This window comes from Poecilia reticulata, chromosome 12 (assembly GCF_904066995.2).
Source record: "Poecilia reticulata chromosome 12, P_reticulata-male-v2, whole genome shotgun sequence".
Taxonomy (NCBI): Eukaryota; Metazoa; Chordata; class Actinopteri; order Cyprinodontiformes; family Poeciliidae; genus Poecilia; species Poecilia reticulata.
The window spans coordinates 3,187,597-3,211,487 of record NC_088841.1 but is presented as its reverse complement, the minus strand read 5'-3'; the positions used below and the strand labels follow the sequence as shown (position 1 = coordinate 3,211,487).

The 23,891-nt window shown below is 37.5% G+C and overlaps 1 protein-coding gene across 3 annotated transcripts; it reads left to right on the top strand.

Moving 5' to 3' along the window:
* Positions 1-177: 177 nt before the first annotated feature.
* Positions 178-23,095, top strand: scarb1 (scavenger receptor class B, member 1). 3 transcript variants are annotated; one of them, XM_008423218.3, is made up of 13 exons: positions 2,107-2,489; positions 4,346-4,506; positions 5,936-6,077; positions 6,171-6,374; positions 7,093-7,188; positions 7,708-7,823; positions 7,909-8,075; positions 8,757-8,875; positions 16,435-16,508; positions 16,649-16,700; positions 17,778-17,924; positions 20,702-20,771; positions 22,187-23,095. In XM_008423218.3, the coding sequence occupies exons 1-12, from the start codon at positions 2,370-2,372 to the stop codon at positions 20,753-20,755; spliced, it is 1,452 nt and encodes a 483-aa protein (XP_008421440.1). In that variant the 5' UTR covers positions 2,107-2,369; the 3' UTR covers positions 20,756-20,771; positions 22,187-23,095. The 3 variants fall into 3 exon arrangements, with proteins under 3 accessions (XP_008421438.1, XP_008421440.1, XP_008421437.1); XM_008423216.2 differs by lacking the exons at positions 2,107-2,489; positions 20,702-20,771 and adding an exon at positions 178-408; XM_008423215.3 differs by lacking the exon at positions 20,702-20,771 and having other exon boundaries at positions 2,108-2,489.
* The last annotated feature ends 796 nt before the right edge of the window (positions 23,096-23,891 follow it).

Below are 23,891 nucleotides of genomic sequence, written 5' to 3'. Positions count from 1 at the left end.
AAGTTGCCTAAAACAGACACTGACAGCTACAGCAGTCATCTGACTAAAATGTGACTTGGATGATTTTACATGGATTTTGTAATGAAGATGGGGTGAGGATGTGGGGAGGGGGCCTCAGAGGGTCCGCTGAGTATAAAACGAGCTCAACAGCCCACCAGCAGTTTCCTTTGACTTCACTGTTGTTCATGTTTGGAGCTTAACACAAAGCACTCTCAATTTCTTTACTTCCAGAGAGACTTGCCACACTTCTTATTTTCTCACACACTTCTGATTATTGATCCCAAAACAATGGCCATTGATAAATCTAAAGTAGCCATTGGATTTATAGCTGCAGGCGCTCTGACTCTCATGTTTGGAATAATTTCAGCAATTATTGGGCCAACAGTTATGAAGAACCAAGTAGTGAAGGTAAGCTAAGTTCTATACTGACTCATCTGTTTATTGCTGTTTTTGTAATATTAAATTCTCAGTAAAACCTCAACTAATATTTATGCATTTTGACTTCACAAATTTACCTAAAAACTGAACTTTTAAAAAAGTTGACTTGTAATTTATATCAGATAACTGCTATCAGTTTTGTTTGTATTAACTGTTATCAACATTTTTTATTAACTATTTTAATTAAAAATAACCGGTAGATATAAAGCTATCAAGCAATTTAGAAAAAATCCATTTGCTACCAACTAATATCACTGTCCTTTTAATGGAACTGAGATAAAAAAGTTTAAGTTAGTTTTGCTTTTGACGAGTTCTTATCAGTTGTTTGGGGTTTTTTGATGCAGAAATAAGTGGAAATAATTAAGGATTAATATCCTACAAGAGGTAAACGAAAAGAAAAACTACATTTAAAATTATTTGAAGCAATTCACCAAGCAGAATAATAAATTGAAATAAAGTTTTTAGAAGTAAGACTGTGCTAGATACACAAAACACTTCAGTTTGCGAGAATAAATGAGCTGCTTTCTGATCCAGACCCATCTTTAAGTCATCAAAGAATCTAAATGCTTTGAGCTTCACAGATACTGACTTTGGCAGAGAGTGTTTCATATTTTTTATTTTACTAATAGACAAACAAGTGAGTGCTTTTAGCTTAACCACAACTCAGTAGATCTCTATGAATTATGCTGTCAAATAAACAAAAAAAAATTGCAATGGACAGAAAATAAATCAAAACGCACAACATAACTTCAGCACAAAAATGCTAATTGTTTTTAGTCTCATTTAATAGTGTTGCAAAAAAATATTTTTGGTTGTGATGTGAAGCTTTATTTGAACTAATGTAATAATGTGATGATGAACCATTATGGATTGCACAGAAACTCCTGTTGTATTTATGGCTATTCTATTGCTCTGACTTAGCATCAACATTATTATGTTGCTGCTATAGCATCAACATTTTAATCTTAAGCTTTAGTTTATAGACTATTCAAATTCACATTCCCATATATTCTTTATGAAGTCCCTTTTGTTGCATGGTGTATGGTTATTAAAATGGTTAACATAAACCAGCGTTATGCTAGACGTTTGTTGATGGGCTGCTAACATTGTGTGGTCACAGTTGAGCCTGTTGCAATCATGAATCAATGAATCACATGATAAATTAAGATGAGCTTAATGATTTTCATTCTGATAAATAATATTTTTTGAGGGGCACTTTTGTTTACTGAGACATCCATTGTATTAGTTTAGTTTGTGTGTAGTGTGGACTTTAAGAGGGAAAACTTGCATTATTATGCCATTATCAACATGTTTCTTGAAAATGGTATCAAAACAACAATATTATTGTTTATTTTTGCCAATAGTTACTGGTAAAAATATATCTTCCAGAAAATTTTGCTATTGTGACAGATCTTGCAAAAGCCTATTTAATCTAATTTATCTTACGTACATTCAAACTTGTTTGCGCGCATAAAATATCTATAACCATACCTAACTTCTTCATTCCAAAAAATAGTTCGAACATATGATATAAAGAACAAAGTGAGTTTTACTGAAATTTTAATACTGAAAGTTTTGTACCTTGCATTAAACAAACATCCACGGCTCTATTGGGAAGCGTAGCGAGCAGGAACTACGCTTCCCAGAATCCTCGGCTGCTGAAGTAGAGGCGTTACAATAAGACTATAAATACGTGGTCTCAGATGGGAGTCGTTAATCAGAAAGGTGAATGAGCGAGCCGGCGAAACATCAGGTTTTTTTTTAAATTTTTACCAGAAACGAAGCTGTTCGTCCCATGTTGAGACACCGTTAGGTGGTTTACAGGCAGCTAACTTCGTGTCGTGCCACAGCTAAACAGCTTGCAAACAAAGAAAGCTACTTCTGTGCGGTAAACATTGCCAGTGGTGCCCTGTCAAGCTGTCAGTGTCAGGATGGCTGTTAATAAATCCAAAGTCTCAGCCGGATTCATAGTAGTAGGTGTCCTGACTGCGTTTTTCGGTATCGTTCTCGTTTTTGTGGGGCCAGTAATCATCGATGACCAAGTAGTAAAGGTAAGGAGTTTAGCATATTTACAGCCGGTATTTCTATTTGCTGATAGACTTGAAGTCAAAGTTTGAGTTTCAAAGGACTTCAGAAGAGCGCGCGTGCAACCTCTACATGATAACATGCGCACGCGGGACTTTTATCAGCTTAGATAAAGAAATAAAGTAAAGCAGAAATATGAAGCTGTTCTGGGTGAAAACTATGGAGTTTTTTGTTATTGTTGTTTGTTTGTTTGCTTGTTTAACGCTAATAACTTTTTTAATTTGAGCTTTAATTAAGCTATTGAATTGTTAATATTGTTAATAACACTGACTGTGTGTAAGTAAAAGTTTATAAAAGCAAGCAAAAAAAACAACAACAAAAAAAAAAACGATTTCGTAAGGGGAGAAAATGTGATCTGTTTTAGATCATCAAGTCATCTGTCAAGATCTTGTTACAAAACTGAGCTTTGTGAGGCCACATGCAGCAGCTTTAGTTTCGCTATTGTGCTATTGTCCTTTTAATTTAGTTTAGTTTGAGTTTATCCACAAAGTTCACTTTTAAGACTGCTACAGCAAATTTCAATTAAAGATATCTTAGATACAGTGGTATATTTTGGTTAAATTTGCACAAATATAAATGCTTTAAATCATGGTCTGGCCATGTTTCTAGTTAAAACATAGTTCAAGGTGAACCCATATTTGAAATTTGCACTTTGTTGCAGAACTGTTGTAACAAAAAGGTATGTAGCAACAAAAAGAGTGAGTGGCACTGTAAGTGGGGAAAAAAAAAAAGATTTTTCTAAAAATGACTGGCCAAAATTGGACATTTTCCACCATCATTTATTAATTAAAAAAATAAATGGACTTGGAAATATATTTTTTTGTGACTTATTTCTAATAACAAAACATAATTGGAACACGAAATGGACAATAAAAAAATTATGATTATACATGAGTATATGTAAGGGTATTTATTCATAATGCTTGTCAGCCAAAGCATGCATATATCATGCATGCATTGAACAAAATGCCTAGAATTTTGGACATCAGAATACAAGGAAACTTTGCCACGTTTTATGGGAGAACAATTATTTTAAAATAAACACTTGAAGTCAGATAAATATTAGAAATACTGTAATTTACCTTGAATGCTAAGTACATGCAACAATAATTACTAATTTGGAGAGGAGGAAGAAGTTTCATGGTCTTAATATTTGAAACACAAACAAAACCTGGGAAAACATGAAGATTTAAGCTGCAAAATTGCTTTCATAGTTAAAATCTAAAGCAAGTACAGTCAGTTTAAAACAAAAGTAAACCAAAAAAATCTGGTTAACTTAAAGTAACTAAACTTGGGTACATGTATGTCTACCTGTTGTTGAGTATATCTTATTACTGTACATTTAATCTGTTAAAGTTATTCAGAAGAAAACGTGTTGCAGTTCAACCTTCAACCCTCAGGCAGAAATAGAGGAAATTGTTTTGAATCCACCAGAAAATGAGGAAATCACAAGATTATCCCTATGTATTTGTCAAATGTACCTTGATTGTTTTTTCCCCTCTAAGGTTTGTGCATTTGCGCATTTAATGAGTAGATTTTCCCTCCTGGCAGTTACCAATCAGAGCCAATCAGGGGAACAATGCCCTTTTCATCTTGGGTCAACTGATTGAATGTTGTAGACATTTTAAGAGAGACAGAGAGACTGTATTTTGGTTTTATTTGCTGTAATAATAATAATCAGAACTTATATTAAAGAAACAGTTTGTGTTATTTTTGTGATTAATCAAAAAAGTTACATTTTTAATGATTTGCAGTGATTGTGTTAAAATACATTTTCTATCCATAATGACACCTTCTCCCTCTCTCTGTTTTGTCATGTCAGAACACCATCATTGATCCAAAGAATGACCTCTCCTACACCATGTGGAAGGACCTCCCTGTGCCCTTCTTCATGTCCGTCTACTTTTTTCATGTCCTCAACCCTGAGGAGATCCTGAACGGAGAAAAGCCCATGGTGGAACAGAGAGGACCGTATGTGTACAGGTACAGAACTGCTGCAGCTCCAGGCCTGCAGCTTGATCACCCATTAGTTCTACATGTTGCATGCATGGAATTCAACTTGCTTTATAATGCAGGACCGAACATGAGAACTGCTGTTCCTTGGGAGTACACTGCAAAAACACCAATTCTTACCAAGTATTTTTGGTTTAGTTCACTTGAAATAAGACAAAACTAATTTACAAGTAACCTTTCAGCAAGATGTAGGAGCTTGGCAATAATTCCTTAATATTGATAAAAAGTACTAGTTCCAGTGGCATATTATTTTACTTATAACGACATATTTTTCCTGTTAGAAATTAAAGTAATCTGCCAGTGGAATCAGTTTTCATCAAAATTAAAGAATTACTGACTTGCTTAAAAGTTACTTGTATATCCATTTCATTTTAGGTGTATTGATATTTGCATCAGAAACCAGACCAAAATACTTGGTAAGATTTTGGGTTTTTGCAGTGTCAACACTTTAATTGAAATAATCCACTGAGATTTATGTTGGATTTCTTTGGGCTTCGTGGAGAGAGAATTTTTGTATTTGATTATGTTTGGATACTTTTAGACATTTTGAGTTTGAAAAAAAAAAGTTTTTGTTTAGCACTTCTTTGAAACGAAAGTAGCTTGTGTGACCTAGATTTTTGCTGACTGAAGTGAGTGACTTCCTGTCATGCATTGATGGGATGATGTTTGACAGCGATGCATGTTCCCCCCCACCCCCCCCCCCCCCGCCGCCCCCCCCTCCCCAAAGTGATTTTATGTAAAACTGATCACAAAAAAGCTGTGAAGTCATTTAAAAAGGAAGCAGTTACATTCACACATCTCCAGGTTTATTTGGTTGACCTTATTAAATAAAATTAAGAATTTAGGAAAACAGTTTGTGTTTTGTGTTTACTCAGATAATCATTGTTCGAAGATGTCAATTAATTTTTTTTGTGGGTTTTTATTAACCACTGAAAACAGGGATTGGCAACACAATTCAATCAGGATACAACTCAATATTTACTTTAACTATGTAATTAAAGTAAATAGTCGTCAAACTCCTGATTGGTTTACTCAAGACCTTGAAACGTCTGGCTGCTTTTAAATAACAAAACCTGTCCTTTGGTGGCTGTTTGATTGGCTCCTTGTCCGAAATCATTTGTAAGTCTTGAAATTCTGCTCAAGATAATACTCATTGCAATTACTTTAAACCATTACAGGAAAACTGTTTATCAACAACCATGGGTGACCATGCTAACCAGCCTTATCAGCCATGACGGGTTCTGGGGACATGGACATGACTGACAGCACTAAAACCCACCTCCTGGCTCTGATTAGCTGTTTCTAGTTAGCACTAGGGACAGTGGGAGAAGACAGAGGAGCTCAGTTTTTTCACAGATTTGCCAGTTCAATCACTTCCTGTGTCGTTCTTGCGTTCCAGAAAGCAGTGTCGGAAGGAAAACATCACGTTTCACCCCAACAGCACCGTGTCCTACAGAGAGTACCGCAGATACTTCTTTGAGCCCTCCATGTCCATTGGGGACGAGTCTGACGTCATCACCATTCCCAACATGTTGGTGCTGGTATGAGAGCGTGCTCCAAAGTCTTTTCAGATTTCCCTTAATATTTCCCCCACATTCAGAGCTTTGGGTTTTGACTCCAACTCTTGCTTGCAGGGTGCAGCGGTGATGCTGGAGGACCTGCCCTATGCCTTACGGCTGTTGATCAGCGCCACCTTCAAGACTTTCAAGGAAGGTCCCTTTCTGAACAAGACGGTGGAAGAGCTGATGTGGGGCTATGACAGTAAACTGGTTGAGTTCCTCAACAAGTACCTCCCTGGCATGCTGCCGTCCACAGGAAAGTTTGGCCTCTTTGCAGAGGTGAATATTTGTTTTCTTTTCCTTTCAGTTTTCTACACATTTTGTTGTGCTGCGGAGAACTTTATCTCTGTTTAAACAGGCAGAAACTTTAAAGATCTATTTTTCCCTAAAACACTACTACCACACCCTCACTGACTTGTTCATACCGTATTTTACAAAGTGCTTTGTTCTTCTTGGCAATTGGTGGCTTTCTCTGAATCCCAGCCATGTTGTCGTTGCTTCAGGGTTTCTTCTTGTTTTTGCTCTCATATAGTCAGGACACTAGAAGACTTGAGCCTTGCGTTATCCCATCAGGAGGTTGGATTGCCCAACACACTTTGGCTTCTGCATATTTATTTGCAAACACACAACTTTTCATGCGATAATTGACCCAAATGGAATTGTTCATCCCTGGTGCACTGAAAATGATACTATCACAGTGTTTGTAGCAGATTTTTAACAAGGAACACTTAATCTCACTGCTACAACCTGGCCTTTTTTAAAAGGTAATGACTTCATAGCAGATGTGGTACTGAAGCAAAAAAAAAAAAAAAAAATCAAAGGTAAATGTATAAAGTAATAAAGTGGCTTTTATTTTAAATGCTAAAGTTTAGGACTCCCCCCCCACTAATACTACTAACATTTTGACTGTAACTTTTTCAATGAACACATCTCGATTCTCTTTGCGCTGCTTGTTTTCTAGTTCTGACTTTGTGTTTATTATAATTTTTTTAATCAGTTTAATAACTCCAATACTGGTCTGTTCACCATCCACACCGGGAGAGATAACATCAAAAACGTCCACAAAGTCGACTCCTGGAATGGCCTCACTGAGGTAAGACTAAAATAATACCACTTTCACATCAGCTCTGTTAAGTCTGGTTTAATCAAACTACAGGTTATTTGTCTCAAAAGTCCAGTTGAAGTGAACTCTGGTGCAGTTTGAATGCTTTTGTGAACTAGACCAGTGCAGGGCATTCTGGGTAATTACAACCAAACCTTGTATAGAGCTAGCTGGAGAAATGGCTCATGGTCTTTTGCTGAAAACAAAATAGAAATCCTCCAACTGCTAAAATATGACGCTGCTCCATTTTTGTTCACATTTTGGGAAGAAAACAGTTGCACCCAGTGTCAAATTTGGAGGTTTTTGTTCCGTTTCCTTCAGTGTTCTTGTTGCAGCGCCACCACAGGCGAAGGGGGGAACAGTGCAGTGTGAAAGAGAACCACAGCAGCTGAAAATGTAACAAATGTTTCAGCTTTAGACCCTGATCTAGCACTCCAAGTCACCCTTTTAACTTTTTTTTTAATGACTGGATGCTTTTCCTACCTGATTGGATTCCCTCTGCCTTAACAGCTGAGCTACTGGAGGACACCTCAGTGTAACATGATCAATGGAACAGCCGGGCAGCTGTGGCCTCCTTTTATGACAAAAGAGACCACTCTAACTTTCTACAGCCCAGACGCCTGCAGGTAGGAATACTTCCTCCACATCCTCCGTGAAACTTCTTCTTATTTTCTGTATAATTTCCTGTATTTAATTTCTCTGTTATTTTAGGTCTCTGGAGCTCGTGTATCAGCGACCAGGCGTGATGAAAGGCATCCCTCTGTATCGATACGTCGCTCCCAAGACCATGTTTGCAAATGGGACGGATTATCCTCCAAATGAAGGCTTCTGCCCCTGCAGGCAGTCTGGGCTGCTCAACGTCAGTAGCTGCCGCCACAGTAAGTACAGGCAGATCATACCATTACAAAGGTCACTGATTTACCTTTGACATTCCTGATCTCTGTGCCTTCTAAGCTTCATTTGTTTTTCTTTGTAAGCAGTAGTAAGCCTAATTTTATTTTGTTGTTGTTTTCTTTTAATTACAGCAGCATAGTGAAGGCTAGTGATTAATAACTTTACACCTCTAGGCTGATTTACATGGGGGGAAAGTAATTTTTACTTAATGCCTCATGTTGAAGGGTTTGTATCTGTTTCTATGTTTTGGTTACTTGTTTCTTGTGTAAATGTTTTATTTTAATGTTTTTTCGCTTCTTTGAATAGAACTGTGTGTACTGTGTTTAGTTCTGTGAAGTGTTTTTGTTTTTTGTGCTCACTTGTCTTAGGACAAAGGGTGAAATGTAGCTATTGTGCTAATTCCTGCATATTTACTACTGCCATACATTGTGGTAATGTTGACTAATGCGCACTGTCCTAATCGAATAAATTGAATTAAATTAAACTTCCCCTTTGAGTTCTAGGTAGATTCAAAACATTTTTTGAGCTGAAATCCTTATTTGCTCTCACATTTGGTTTGGATTTCTGCACATTGCTCTTGTAGAAGAAGCATATTTGCTGCAGATTTACGTTGTGGCAATGTGGTTTAGAGAAATAACTGCACTATTGTTTATGTCCATTTTTAGACTCTCCGGTCTTCATCTCTCATCCTCACTTCTTTAATGCTGATCCTGTGCTGCTGGACTATGTGCTGGGTCTTCACCCAACTGAGGAGGAGCACGGCCTTTTCATTGACATTCACCCTGTGAGTGCCCACTTACACCCACACTTAAAAGCCGCCACTTTTAAGAAACCCATCAAGACTGTACCAAAACGGTTAAAATAGCAGAGGAAGAGAGGCTGGGGGGGGGGGTCCTTTATTATTATTATTATTATTATTATTATTATTATTATTTATGTGGTTCTAAGCATTTTAAGATATTTGAGCAGGAAATAAATGGTGCTGGGAAAATTATTATAAGTTAACATCTGCTGATCATGTTATATTAAATGCTTGTGAACGCTCACCAAAAGAACCTGTTTGGGCCACACACACATGATTGGAAGTTGTTTTCCTACATCTGCATAGCCAGACTGTTTCCTGAGTTTTGGATCCCTTATCCTGGGATTAAACTCATGTGTTGACTCTGCTTAGTAGAGCTTTTCATTCAGAACTTCTCCAATATTGATCGTCTTCTCCATTATTGTGCACAAGCCTCTGGATTGTGCACAATATACATACCTGACTGAGTGATTTTATCTAACAGTGCTTGGAAAAAAAAATTCCACAATACAAGTACATCCTCAGAAGAATTTGAGTCAAAACTTTTCAGATGTGCCTGGATTTCTACTTGGCTACTGAGGAGTACAGAGCATCAAAGGACTCACAAATACCTCATCACAGATGGCTCCACTTCTCCTTGGAACATGAATAAAATGAACAATGAAACATTTAGAGAACTTGCTTTTTTATTACGACATTGAAAATGTTTGGAAAAACAATATTTTTCTATATTTAAAAGTGATAGTACTGTATGTCGGGTCATAGCTGAAAAACAATTTGAAACCCAAACCTATACCAGACCAGGAGTGAGAGGTATCATTAAACTGGTATCAGGTTCTGAGTCTATCGGTACCATGTCAGGGATTATGACTCAGATGACTCAGGGTGCATTCACACTCTAGAACACTTGTTTGTTTGCCTAGAAAGTACAGTTTGTTTGTGAAGGTGTGAACATGTAATTGAACTCAAAAAAGCAAACTCTGGTCTGCCTACAAACCTCAGTCTGGGTTTGGTTAAAGTGAACTCTGGTGCGGTTTGAATACATATAGGAAAGCCAAGAGGACCAGAGACTGCTTTAAAAGCAGCAAATGGACTACAGCCCATAGCATTCTGGGTAAATAAAACTAAATAAAAATAAAAATGTGAGTCTAGCCCTGGCAGGGGAAATTAGGGAAAAAAAAAGAAAAATCCTACAACTGCTAAAATCTGACACCATTTTATTTTTGTTTGCATTTCATGAATAAGGAAATTGTGCTTAGTATCTTCTTCAGATCTGAGTTTTCGTGTCGTTTCCTTCAGTGGTTCTTGATGCAGCACCACCACAGGTGAGGGTGGGAACAGGTTTTTTAAGGGTTTTGTTAGTTTGACACAGTGCAGTGTGGGAGAGAACCGCACCAGCTGAAAATGTAACAAATGTAGCAACTTTGGTTCCCAATCAAACCGAGTCTACCAGACTATTATCGTATTTTCCACACTATAAGGTGCACCTAAAAACCTTCAATTTCCTCAAAAGCTGACAGTGCGCCTTATAATCTGGTGCACCTTATACATGGACCAATATTGAGCCACAACAGGTATAGCAATTACGGTAAGCAGCCGCCGACTTCATTTTCCCCCGTAGAAGAAGAAGTGCGCGGTGCATGCTGGGATAGTTGTCAGAATGCTGGTTTATTAATAAAGTTTGATAATGCATTTAAAGCCAGGGGGCGGAGGGGCGGGGGAAGAGAGACAGACTGCGGCGGCAGCGTGTCGGTTGGTCTGTGTTACCCAGAAAGCAGTTGGGCACAATATCGCAACACTGTGAGTGAAACAATGACTGGGGCAGACTACTATATAAAGTACTCGGGGACCACTTCTTTACAAATGTGGATGTGTAATAATAGAGTGCGGAACAAATTGGCAACCCAAACTGAAGCGTCTATTCTATGAGCCTTATAATGCGGTGTGCCTTATATATGAAAAAAGTTTTAAAATAGGCCATTCATTGAAGGTGCGCCTTATAATCGGTGTGCCTTATAGTTCGGAAAAAACACCCTTATTTTCTTCAGTAACTCATGATTTACAACACATGATTGTTTCACCCTGGAACAATTAGAACTGATTTTACCCAATCGCTAATGGCTGTGACGTATGAATGTGCCCGCTCAATCGTGAACTCTATGAAGCTTATTGGGTACCACCTCCACTGCTCTTAACAGAGCCAGCTGGAAAATTAGACTTTCTCCATGGGGAGAAACTTTGCCAATAATAAAATGTCTTATACCTTCCTTTTCCTCAAACTTTAATTGCAATGTTCGGAAATGTGACCAACACAGATTGAGCGACGTTGTTCATTTCTTTCCCTGCCATTGCTAAAACTACAGGCAGACTACAATTCTAAAACCGCACAGAAAATCAGCGTTTCGTTCACAATTTCTCCTTTTGTTTGATGATTGGCTGATCTGGCTCAATGGGACAAATCCGTGACTGAGCACCAAAGGGACAGGAGAATCGAGTGGAATTGTGTAAGAAAGACTACCGGAATATAAACTCAAACTGCTGACCAAACATTTAAACCTCTGATGTCCTTGACGTCTGCTGCTGGGATCTTGAACAAAGATAGTCTGATTGCAATCATGGGCTAATTGTGTCAGGGTAAACTGTAGGCCTGTTTTTGCTGCTTAAGAAGAGTAAAATCTTTAGATTATGGATAAGGAATTTGTTTCTCTTTTAAAGTTTTCATCCTATTGTTAAGATTTTATTGTACCATTCTTAGGACTTTAGAAGTTGGCATCATTTCTAACTTCCAAGCCTTTGTAGGTTTATTTGGTAGGGACAGACACACATTGACATAATAAACACAACAGCAGCAGCTTGTGTCCTAGTGCTTATAGTGTGAGCTAATTTGCAGCACTCCCTAAATGGGCTTTATATACAGTATATCTAAGAACTATTAGAAAGTTGATGATCAGAATGTGTCATTGTGTTGTAGCCAGTCAACAATGAGAGCAGTTTGGTGATGAGCAGCCAAACCAACATCACCAAACTAACTTTAAACTTTAAAGTTAGTTTAAAGTTTAAATTAACTTTAAACCTCAATTAACCTGAGGTTTAAAGTTAATTTGTTTTTTCTCTCATGGATGTGTCATAGGAAAATGATTCTGATAACATGAAACTTTACTGCTGATAAACCTGCAAGTCAGGTTGTTGGTAGTCACACTGCTGTCTCACCTGACGCTTGATGCAAGGATTGATAGGGCAGAACACAGCTATTGCTCTTACTCAACCCTACTCGTGTAAACCTCATATACCTTATCAGTTGACAGTGACATGGAAAGTGATAAGGTAATTGGAAATTGGGCTATTTGCTTCTAATTGCAGTTGTTTGTGAGGTTGTAAAGAACTCTATGATTCCAATAAAAAGATAATAATCCATCTTTGATAAGAAAGCAGCTTGTGTACAAAGATGAAAGCTTGGAAGATGGAGTCAGTGTTTATTCAAAACTTCCTCAACGTCCAGGTCAATGTTTCTTCTACATTGACCTGGAGTTATGAATGAAACACTGGGTAAGATTTGCTTCTCCTTGCAAATATTTCTAAAATAACACCACAAAACACTAGCTGCATTTCCATTACAAATGTGCTCATGTCAAAACCCCCCAATTTTGCAATTGCTGTTTCCATTAAATAAGAAATGAAATTAAAAGCGCATGTGAATAATTTTGAGTACGCGATAAGTCATTGAAAATCATGGCATGTAAACGGTTACATGAGTTCATAATTCAGCCATGGTTCTAGCACTTTTTATCAGCTATCGGAGGAGACATTGGGGTCTTATTCAGCTGTTGAAGCTACAAGCCGCTTATACTTGGGAGTACCTACGTGTGTTGCGTTTTGGGGAAATTGTAGTTGGAAATTTTCCAGAAGAGCTATGGAATAATCATGTTGGGATGACACAACTTTTATGAACTGTGTGATGCTGTGAGAGCTCTGTTGGAGGCAGCTGCACATTGTCTGAAAAAAACTAAAACTAACCATCATCCTCCTACTTCCTCCTACTTCTCCTTCATTGTTTTTGCCAGTAGTAACTTTGGGCTGTTTATCATGTGACTTGCATGAAGCAAAAACATGTCTCCAATGCAGTTTTGCAAAATACATCTATTTTAATGTGGCTGAGAAACCACCTCATTTCACCACAAACACCTTTTATTGAAAAACTTTTTCAAAACTGCCGTGTTTCCCTTAAGCAAATCTATTTTCATGATTTTAATTTGCGCATGTTTATGGTTAGTTTAAATGCAGATAATGATTTTAACAGCAAAAGCAATCCTGAAACCCTGGTGACTTACAGAATAAACCGTTTCATGAAGATCAAAGAACACACCAGAGATTTAAAGCAAGGTAAGGTTCTAAAGTAATATCCAATACTTTCAACATCTCACAGAGCTCTGTTCAATCCATTTGGAAAGAGCACGGTACAATTATAAACCTACAAAGACAATTGGATCATATTTATTTCCCCCACATCTTGGTTTAGAGTTGTTAAATTATGTTATTCACAGTGGGAGATCATCTGCTGGACAAGCATTCACAGAGGAAGAAGTGTAGAGGAGGTTTTGTTGGATGTACTCTTGAGCTAGGGCATGCTGTGTAAAGTAAACTGTTGTGTTTCAGTTACAGCATGTTGGATAATGTTGACTGCCTCACTTGTTTTGGTGTTGTGTATTCCTATTATTAATAGTTGGAAAACTTGTGCACAGATCAGCAAGATTTTTCTGATATTTTCCTCCTAATTTACTAAATTCCTAGAAAATTCAACATTGGCTTCATTTACATGAGAGAAATGGACATTGGAAGTTTCTCTAAGGGTTTATTTATGTGAAATTATTCCACTCAGATGAAAGTAGACTGTGTCATTCTGTTTTAACCCATCTGGAGGCAGGTCCCATATACAAAGAATATAAATCAGATTTTCTCTGTCATCATCTTAAACAAACACAGTTGTACTATAATGGAAAGTACTCGCCTTTAATAATAGATTACGGAATGTTTCAGGAAGTTGTATAATCAGTGCCAAAGTGCATGAAAGCTCTTATAGCAGGACGTCCATGTGTACTATGTCGGGTGTGCTGCTTGTCACTGGGCCCCAGTTTCATTCTTATTGTTTAGCCCTAATCCTCCCCTCATTCCCACATCTGATCTTATTTATATTGCTTTTTTATCAGAACCACATGTCTGAGGACTGAGCCCTGTTTTTTGCTTATGTCAGTTATCTGGTTCTGAGCCTAAAGTCTGACCTGAGGTGTGTCAGTTTGTTCTGCCAGAAAAATGTCCAGGTCATAACTGTGTCTTATTTTACTTATTTGTCTTCCAAGTGTCACAAGCCATAAAAGTCTTGTTTCTTGGTTTTTTTTGGAAAGAGTACCAGCAATTTCCAACAGTCCCATTTTCTGTCGTGAGTCAGCAGAATGTTTTTAGTGCATTATTTTTTTAAACAAATGGTAGACAAGCTTGTGTGTTCCTTTTATTGAGTATGGTTTGGGACCTTGGAGTTTGCTCAGAGACCATTTTTTGATGAACACAAACCTCCACTTAGTCAAGTCAGACCTGCAGGGCTTCTGATGTTTCTTTTGTGATCTTCTGGATGAACTGTCACTGCTCTCTTGGAGTAATTCTAACAAGATGGCTGCTCCATTGGCAATAATTGATGTAACTGGAGTTTCAAAACTTTAGAAATTATTTTCTAACTTTTCAAGACTAATGGACAATGACTTTGTGATATACTACTTATTGTCAAGAAAAGCTTACAATATAGGGTCTACATAGCTGTAGACCCTATATTGTCTACAGCACTTTTTAATAAAATATTAAAAAGTGCTTCTCCAGTCTCTCTTCCCCTCAACCCACACAGAAGAAACTGGAGATATTGCTCAGACTGTGAGTTAGTATTAAGCTAGCTCGAATAGATATAGCACATTACTTCCAGTGTCCTTCAAAATAAAGATGAGTTTTTTAATAAAGATGAAACCCATGGTATTTATAAAAAGAAATAATGATCAGAAATTAATACAACTTTTCAGGCAGGTTGTACAGACAAGCCACATCCCCCCACAACTTTGGCAGCTTGCTAAATCACTGAAGCTTAGCCACGTCAAGCCTGAGTTGTTGCTTTTTGGCTTTTCTTTTCTGTGTGAATATTGGAGGAGCCTTGTCAACATTTACAACTGTCGTCAAATGTTTTCCACTGGTGAATAGTCTTTCTCTACTCTAAATAATGAACTCCAGATATCTGCTAAGGGTTTCCCAGTTTGATAGACAGCAATAGTTGCTAAGGTTGTTGCTGACGTCTTTCCCCTTCACAGCATGTTCACATGCTTGAAAGCTGCTCTCCGTGTAAAATGCTTTATGTATCGCAGCTAGAAAGATTGCACCTCAGTCAACAATCTATCGCATCATCAAGAACTTCAAGGAGAGATGTTCCACGGTTGCCAAAAAGGCTCCAGGGCGCCCAAGAAAGACCAGCAAGCGCCAGGACCGTCTCTTAAAAGTGTTTCATCTGTGGGATCGGGCTACCAGCAGTGCAGAGCTTGCTCAGGAATGGCAGCAGGCAGGTGTGAGGGCATCTGCACGCACTGTGAGGCAGAGACTCTTGGAGCAAGGCCTGGTCTCAAGGAGGGCAGCAAAGAAGCCACTTCTCTCCAGGAAAAACATCAGGGACAGACTGATATTCTGCAAAAGGTACAGAGAGTGGACTGCTGAGGACTGGGGTAAAGTCATTTTCTCTGAATCCCCTTTCCGATTGTTTGGGACATCTGGAAAATAGCTTGTTCGGAGAAGACGAGGTGAGCACTACCACCAGTCTGGTCTCATGCCAACTGTAAAGCATCCTGAAACCATTCATGTGTGGGGTTGCTTCTCAGCCAATGGAGTCGGCTCTCTCACCATCTGGCCTAAAAACACAGCCATGAATAAAGAATGGTACCAGAATGTCCTCCGAGAGCAACTTCTCCCAACCGTCCAAGAGCAGTTTGGTGATGAACAAAGCCTTTTCCAGCATGATGGAGCACCTTGCCATAAAGCAAAGGTGATAACTAACTGGCTCAGGGAACAAAACATAGAGATGTTGGGTCCATGGCCTGGAAACTCTCCAGATCTTAATCCCATTGAAAACTTGTGGTCAATCATCAAGAGACGGGTGGACAAACAAAAACCTAGGAATTCTGACAAAATGCAAGCATTGGTTGTGCAAGAATGGACGGCTATCAGTCAGGATTTGGTCCAGAAGTTGATTGAGAGCATGCCAGGGAGAATTGCAGAGATCCTGAAGAAGAGGGGTCAACACTGCAAATATTGACTTGCTGCATTAACTCATTCTAACTGTCAATAAAAGCTCATAATATGATTGCAATTGTATTTCTGTATGTGATGAAAACATCTGACATACACACATGAAAACCAGAGGGCAGCTGATCATGTGAAAATATATTTGTGTCATTCTCAAAACTTTTGGCCATGACTGTATTTTATCCCCCCTGTGTGACTTCTGTTTTGTGTGTGTACAGCTCACAGGTGTCCCTCTGAATGTGTCCATACGCCTACAGCTTAACCTCTACATGAAGAGAATATCAGGAATTACGTAAGACTTATGAATGATCACATTGTCCACTTTATCACCTATTGTTTATTTTACTGTCTTGTTATTGTAAACGCTCCCTACCTGTCTAACCCTGCTTTCTTTGTAGTGGTGTTTGAAGTTTTATGTTCTTGACCTTGTAGAGAAACTGGAAAGATTTCTGAGGTGGTGATGCCCATGCTGTGGTTTGAGGAGGTAAGCTGCTGATGTTGTGCGGCTGGAGAGGCTGATGCCTACAGATCCAGTCAATAAATTAGAATGTTATAAAAAGCACATTTATTTTACATTTACTTTAGGAGCTTTATCACATTTTGTAGATTATTTGCATATAGATGGATGTTTGAAAGTAGATGGTGCGACATGGACTTAGAATTTCATCATGACATTTTATGGTTCCTATTGGAATAACAATAAAAACTATATTATGACAAAAGGGTATTTATTAGTTATGTTTCAGGTAACTGTATGTCAGTGAATGCATGGCACAGCATTCATAGCCCCACAGACACAAAGGTTGTTGTTGAGAAACATTCCCATTTCAAATATGTTTCTTCAGGATGCCAAAAAAGTCTGACTTGTATCAGTAAATTGCACACAGCAACTGCATTTATCCATATTTTTGAATTTAGTAATATTTATCGATGCTCTTGTGGAAAACAAAAGTAGAGAAAATTGTAAAACTAACATTTCCAATTATACTGCCAGTTTTATTTTGTTTTTTGTTTTTCTTTATAACTAGCAACTGAAATTTATAAATGACAACAATAAATCTAAATCTGTAATCCCGGGAGAGCCAGTTGCCCATTGTCCAAAATAACAAAAACAAATTCTCCTCCTCCTACTTTCTGTTGTTTTCTTTGTCATTTTCACCAGTATCAACATCCACCTGTGATCCAAAATACATTTTTCCATTACAGTTTTGTGAAGTACATCTATTTTGATATGGCTGAAAAGCCACCTCCTCCCAGTGCAAAAGTGTTTTATTGAAAATTTAGTTTTTTGAAATTGGTTTGATTCCATTAAACAAATTTATTTTTCTATAATTTGCACAATTCTATGTCTAACAGAAACAGAGCAAAGCTTTGACTTTTCAGAAATTGTTCAATCTCATTTTTGGACTGGTGAATGGAAGTTGCAGGTTACAGTGTTTATTTTGTTTGTGTTTTTTTTTTTTTTCTTAAATATGGGTAAAATTACCAGAGATTTTTTTTTTCTGATCCAAGTCTGGAGTAAAACAGTTTTTGCATCCGTTTCGCCTTTTTCCCTGTGCAGAATGGATACATCGATGGTCCGATCCTCACTACGTTCCACACTAGCCTGGTTATTCTCCCTGCTGTCATGGAGTACATGCAGTACATCTTCATAGCCCTCGGCCTGCTCACCACCATAGTGGCCGCCCTGGTGTATTACAAAGTCAAGGTAAGAATCCCCCACAGCCAGCTGCTGCCATTGATACTCTGCCTGTGACTCGCTGCATGTTTTCCAACTAGTAGATGGAGGAAAGAAGCAGGAGAGACTACACTGAGGCTCAATGGCATAATTAGGCTTTTCATAAATGCACGATATGCTGAGGATGGACAGTATAAGTCTTCAGCAACTTAGTGTATATGTCGATTTTAGCCAGATGCAGAACAGGCAGATTTATGGGAATTATTTTCCACAAAGGAAAATATTTCCATCACAGCTGTTACTGAAGATGTACAGTCGCTCCTGCTCCGTCCAGGATCATGCTTTGTTTGTCTACAAGTTAAACTATGAACCCTGCTTTGACTAACCTGACAAGGAGAGTAAAAAGTCCAAATCTCTCCATGGTTGCTGGCTGTTGAAACCCCCCTCCCCAGCTGCTGCTGATTACTCTTCCTGCCTCTTTATCTCATCATCGTTAGCTCGTAAATGAGAGCATATCAGTTATGGCTAAATTAGTGGGTGACATTACGCAGTAGTGTTAATCAGAAAGGCCAAAGTCATCTGTGTTTTACACACAGCTGCTCTCTGATTGGACTGCTGATAGCCGAACAGGAAACACACGAGAGCGGATTTGGTTCTGCTTCTGCTTTGTTATTGTGCTCTTTACTGAACATGTTCGTAGTTGTTTTAGTAATTTATAGCGCAGACTAATGGCATCATCACTGATGAATTACGGAACAGTCGAAAACAGATAAAATGAGCTAATACAGTCCATCAGTAAAGTGTCCATATTATCTCTGTCATTCCTTTGTGTTCTAAAACGAGTCATGTCTAGTGTTGTAAAATAACATGAAAAAGCTTTGGAGGTTAATAAGTAAAAGTTCCAATTTAGTTAGTGTAATGTTAACAGATTACCTTCCTCTGCAATTTTTGTGGTATGTATCGTATTTTCGGCAGACAGTCGGCAGCATGGAAAATAAAATTAAATGTAATATTTTACTGAAATCTCCTACTGAACTGTAAAAGATTTGAATATGTTTGACAAAGGTTCTTCATTTGCTTACAGAAGTCTAGTAATAGAGCTGCGACTTCTCTATTCTTTGAGAATTCTTGGGTTTGTACAACCGCCTCATACAAATCATCCAAATTGAGAAAAAGCTTTCCAATTTACAATTGTTGACTTTTGAACTTTAATGATCAAATTGATATGAAACATATATTTTTTTAATTTTCTTTCCAAATCATTGCACACGTTTTTGATTGTCAGTTAATCTGGGGCTTTAAATGGATAAAGACAACATCGTAAAATAGGAAAAAAGGCCCCATGGCAGCTTTTCAATAACTTGGAAGTCCCCATAATTTGGCTTGGTTTATTATAAATGTATATTTGTTTCACTGTGAAGCAATACACTTCAAGACCCCCTCTCTTACACAATATACATAGAACATAAGGACTGGCGTCAAACCTCCACTCCAGTAGGAACGGACAGTTATCAGGTTCAACAGGATGAGGATTCCACCAAGTGGTGCCAAAATGTTTTCTTTAGTTTCTGTTTCAGTATTATACATGGAATAGAACAAAACATTTTTTCATGTTAAATGAAAAATGTATACATTTATTGTACAGGTTTGGCGTATTTGCTGCTCTGAAAGGATTGTTTTTTTCAGCGAATGACACATTTTTTGAGCCTGTACACTCCAGTTAACCATTAATCGATTATTAAATTAGTTGACGATTATTGCAATAGTCCATTCATCATGATTAAGCCTATTAATCATTTAAGCCCACGTAGATTTAGCAAGTTGGCTCAGTAAAAATGTATGAACTCTTTGTATTTCTAACCTGGCAGTTTGGAAAGAAAAGTAATGAAGCCACAATTGCTGCCCAATTGTGATTAAGTTCGGCTGGCTTTACCTGCAATTTTACTCCTCTGCTGTTTTGGGAAGCACAATTCTGCTGAGGCTTTAAAAAAAAAGAAAAGAACACCCTCATGCATTATTTAGTCATGGCTTTAATGCATCAAGAGATTTCCTTTGTTACAGATGGAAAAAAAATAATTTCCTTTTTCCATATCCCAAGCAAACAGTTCCACAGTATAAGTATAGGAATACTTGTAAATAAAATCTTTATGAGTGATGTGGAGTTTGATTGTTTTAGAAGACACTGGGAGAAATTACAGGATGTACTCTAAAACAGGAAGAACCTAAAATGAGAGTAAGAATGCAAAGTCGGGAAGTCACCTCAGGAAAGCGCTGCAGCACCGAGGGGATCCAAGGTGTCTGTGAAAAATCTCATAAATGATCCTCCAATAGAATTTGTGCATCATATCTTCTATAATTATTTTAAATCACTGCAACAATTTCAGAGAAATGTGTCCTCTTTCAGTGTGCCTGAAATTTTTATGTAGCAAAAAGAATCAGTTGATTCCTTAACACAGAGAGTTGCATCATAATTCATATATAGACGGTTCCAAACGACCACTCTGCCTGGAAGTCCTTCTGACTTCTGACTAATCATGCCTGAGATACGTATAACCAATTGCCTGCCCTCGTAATTCACTGCATGACACACTGAATCATCCATCCATCCATCCATTTTCTTTACACCCTTTTCCCTTAGTGGGGTTGGGAGGGGTGCTGGTGCCTGTCTCCAGCTACACTCAATCACCCACAGAAAATAATCCGTGCATGAACAATCCCTGAAATCTCTATCTGAATTACAACACTATTTTTTTTTCTTTGATATTTTCTAATTGGCCCATTTTTAAGGTAATTTGATCATCTTTTAGGCAACCAGTAGTGGGCAGGGTAAAGACTCACATGGCTTTGAAACACAGGACTAAAGTATGAGGTATTAAGGTAGGTTCACACTCAAAGGCATACACGTAGCAAACGGTACATTGGGAGTGATTACTAATGTCCAACACCTGCAGAGGAAATGAACACCGTGTCTGCTTTTGTTTTTCACAAAAACCCAATTGTGTTTTGTGTCACTGTTGCTGTCTGTGTTTTCTTGCATGATGGTAGCTCTTCCACAGGGGCCAACACTGGACCTGACCTAATCATTCGCAAGCAAACTAGGTTAGCGCTTGGCTAAAAACAAACCTAGTTAGGTTTTTAGCCAAATCGAGTTAAGTTTGAAACAATCTTAGCATGACCTCCGAGGTAAACATCCACAGTCTTTCTTATCTCCATTCTCAGCAGTAATAGCCATTCAGCGCCAAGGACCATAGACATCGCTCCTGGATTGTTTGATTTGTCAGCAGAAAAATAACAGCAGTAGAACTGTGGTCTAAATTAGCAGTACAGCTGTCACACTGTTAAAAATGTCCCTTGCGTTTCAGTGATGTACAAAGAGTAGATGGCAATGCAGTATCAGTGTTTTACACATCTGATACTTCAGTTTGATCCCCTGTTGAATCTTGTTGTGTCACATCTGTGGAAATTAAGCATCTCCTGCTCAAATATTACAACAGAGAATGATAATAGCATCACTGAGTCTCAGTCCATATGCCAAATGATTTGCATGCCCCCAACTGATAGCGGTCCAACCTATTTAATGGTTAATTGGTCTAATAATCATTCTGATACTAGTGTTGAACTTTCATCCCAAAGATGGTTAACAGGGCAGTGTTGTTTAAAATCAACTTTTTAAAAATTTTGCATCATCTTATAATGTTATTCCCTCGTCAAAAACACAGCTGGAGTGTTGCCTGGATTATTTCATGCATATTTCAGAAATCTTTTAATCTCCCATGGCAACCATTTGTTTGAGAAAGAGCAAGATTTTTTCAGAGACAGAGACCCAATTTCAAGTTAAATTTCTATCACATTTGATATACAAGGTGTTTTTATAACAACTGAAGGTAACATATATATTTACTTGATTGCTCTGTAAAATGGCTTTATGTGCTTAGAAAACAACACACAATACTGCCCATTTAAAAGCTCTATTAAGGTTTCTGCCATCTAAATGTATCATTTCTTGCTTATTGTCCAGCTGGACAATAAGCTCAGTGATGGTTAGAATTACAACAGCAAGGCTCATAAATAAAAGACTGAAAACATTTAGAGATGGCAAAGAGTCACAATTTTAAGATGCAGAAACTATATATATATATATATATATATATATATATATATAAAGCTTTAAAGTTGGTTCAAAGTATTTTTACACAGAACCTCTAGAGGAGTACTTGCAGGTCTTGCATTTAATTTATCATTTAATTTATCATGTGAACGGTGAATAATTTATCTTTGTGTTCATCTCACAGAGAAAGACACCGAGGGAAAACACCAGCACTTCAACTCATGAACGAACCCCTCTGCTTCAAGACGAGCAACACTGACATACTCCCAAAAATAAATAAAAATACTTATATCATGTTCTGAGACACTGACTCAGCTGCTCAGAATATGGAACAAGATACAAAATGTAATTTTATACTGGAATGTTTACAAAACACTCAGCCAAAGATGGTCTCTGACTTTTTAAAGTTTGTTAAAACAATCAACTGCTTTTTAAATATGCAGATTTTTTTCCCACTGTGTTCATCTCAGCTAAGCTATTTTATACGTTTTTTATACGTCTTATCATTTCATCATCAGCGACAGCAGTGGAAAGAAACCGCAGTGATTTTAGTTGGGTTTTAGAAAAGTGCTTTAGCTCTGACTATAAGGGAGCTAATTAAAAAAATTTTTTGCCAGATGTTTTGTATTTTAACCACAAATGTGGCTTCATCATGGGAATTTATTGAGTCCAGTTGATCTCCTACGTTGTTGCTTTCTGTTTGCACTGAGGAGTCTGGAGATTAAACTGAGCTCGATTTTAACCCTTACCACGGTTTTGCACATACAGCTGTGACAATCATCGAGTCGAGCAGAGGAGACCTACTCCTTATGTACTACTGTCTTCTGTTAGAGTTTAAATGTTTATGTTCGTGATGGTGCATATAACGCTGTTTGATGTCCAGCACACGTTTATTGTGTAAAAATAATTAAAAAAGAGGATGAAATAAGAATAACATGCACATAGAAATATACTGATGTCTGACATCAGTTCAGACTGAAGTTCTCAGAGATCTTCAGTCTCTCTAGCTTCTCATTTTCAATAGATGTTAATGGGCACTGTCTGTTTTCATTTGTGGAAGGAATAAATGTTAATAAAATGATCTGAATAAAGATTTTGGAGAATTTGTTCTGTGAATTAGAAGAGATGCATTTCTTTAAGGCCAAAAAAAAAGTGGTATAAATAAGTTTCTTTAAATGACTTTAATGTCTAGCAATCAAATTAGTTTCATCGACTGTGTATGACATTAATTCCTTTGAAGATGAGTGTACGCTCCCTCCAGGGAGTTTAAATCAAGTTTATTTGCGTAGAACGTTTCAGCAACAAGGCAGTTCAAAGTGATTTACACCATCAAAACATGACACAATAACCAATTATGAAACAAACGAGCATTATCGTCTTTGATGTCAAATGCAATCTTCAAAATCATCAAGAATCAACATCTAATATATTGATTAACATCCAACTTTCTTAAATCAAAGGCAGCTCTAAGCAAATGAGTTTTGACCTCTATTTAACTGAACTCTGTGTTTCGGTTGTTTAGCAGTTTTCTGGAAGTTTATTCCAGATATGCGGCGCATAAATCAATCAGTCAAGTGTATTTGCATAGAACATTTCAGCAAGAAGGTAATTTAAGGTGCTTCATGCCATAAAAGCACAAGAATAAGAAGTTATGTGCAGCCAACAATTGAGAAACCAGTGACAAACATTCCATTTTGATGAGTGCCATCATCAAGATCATCTCCATGTTTGGTTCCAAGATTTATTGCAAGAATCAACATCAATTTGAGTTCAGAGAAAAAAAATCCCATCTTAAATCAGTCAGCCAGCGTAAAGAAAAATAAATAACAAAGCAACTAACTGCATCGACTACATCTTATTACCTATCAGTATCTGTTTAATTCTCTAAG

Bases quoted from the DNA above. Each gene is read 5' to 3' on its own strand.
- scarb1 (XM_008423216.2), top strand. From the start codon at position 289: ATGGCCATTGATAAATCTAAAGTAGCCATTGGATTTATAGCTGCAGGC. The intron at 8,076-8,756 runs GTAAGTACAGGC...GTCCATTTTTAG, and splicing joins CGTCAGTAGCTGCCGCCACA to ACTCTCCGGTCTTCATCTCT. The intron at 16,701-17,777 runs GTAAGCTGCTGA...TTCCCTGTGCAG, and splicing joins CCATGCTGTGGTTTGAGGAG to AATGGATACATCGATGGTCC.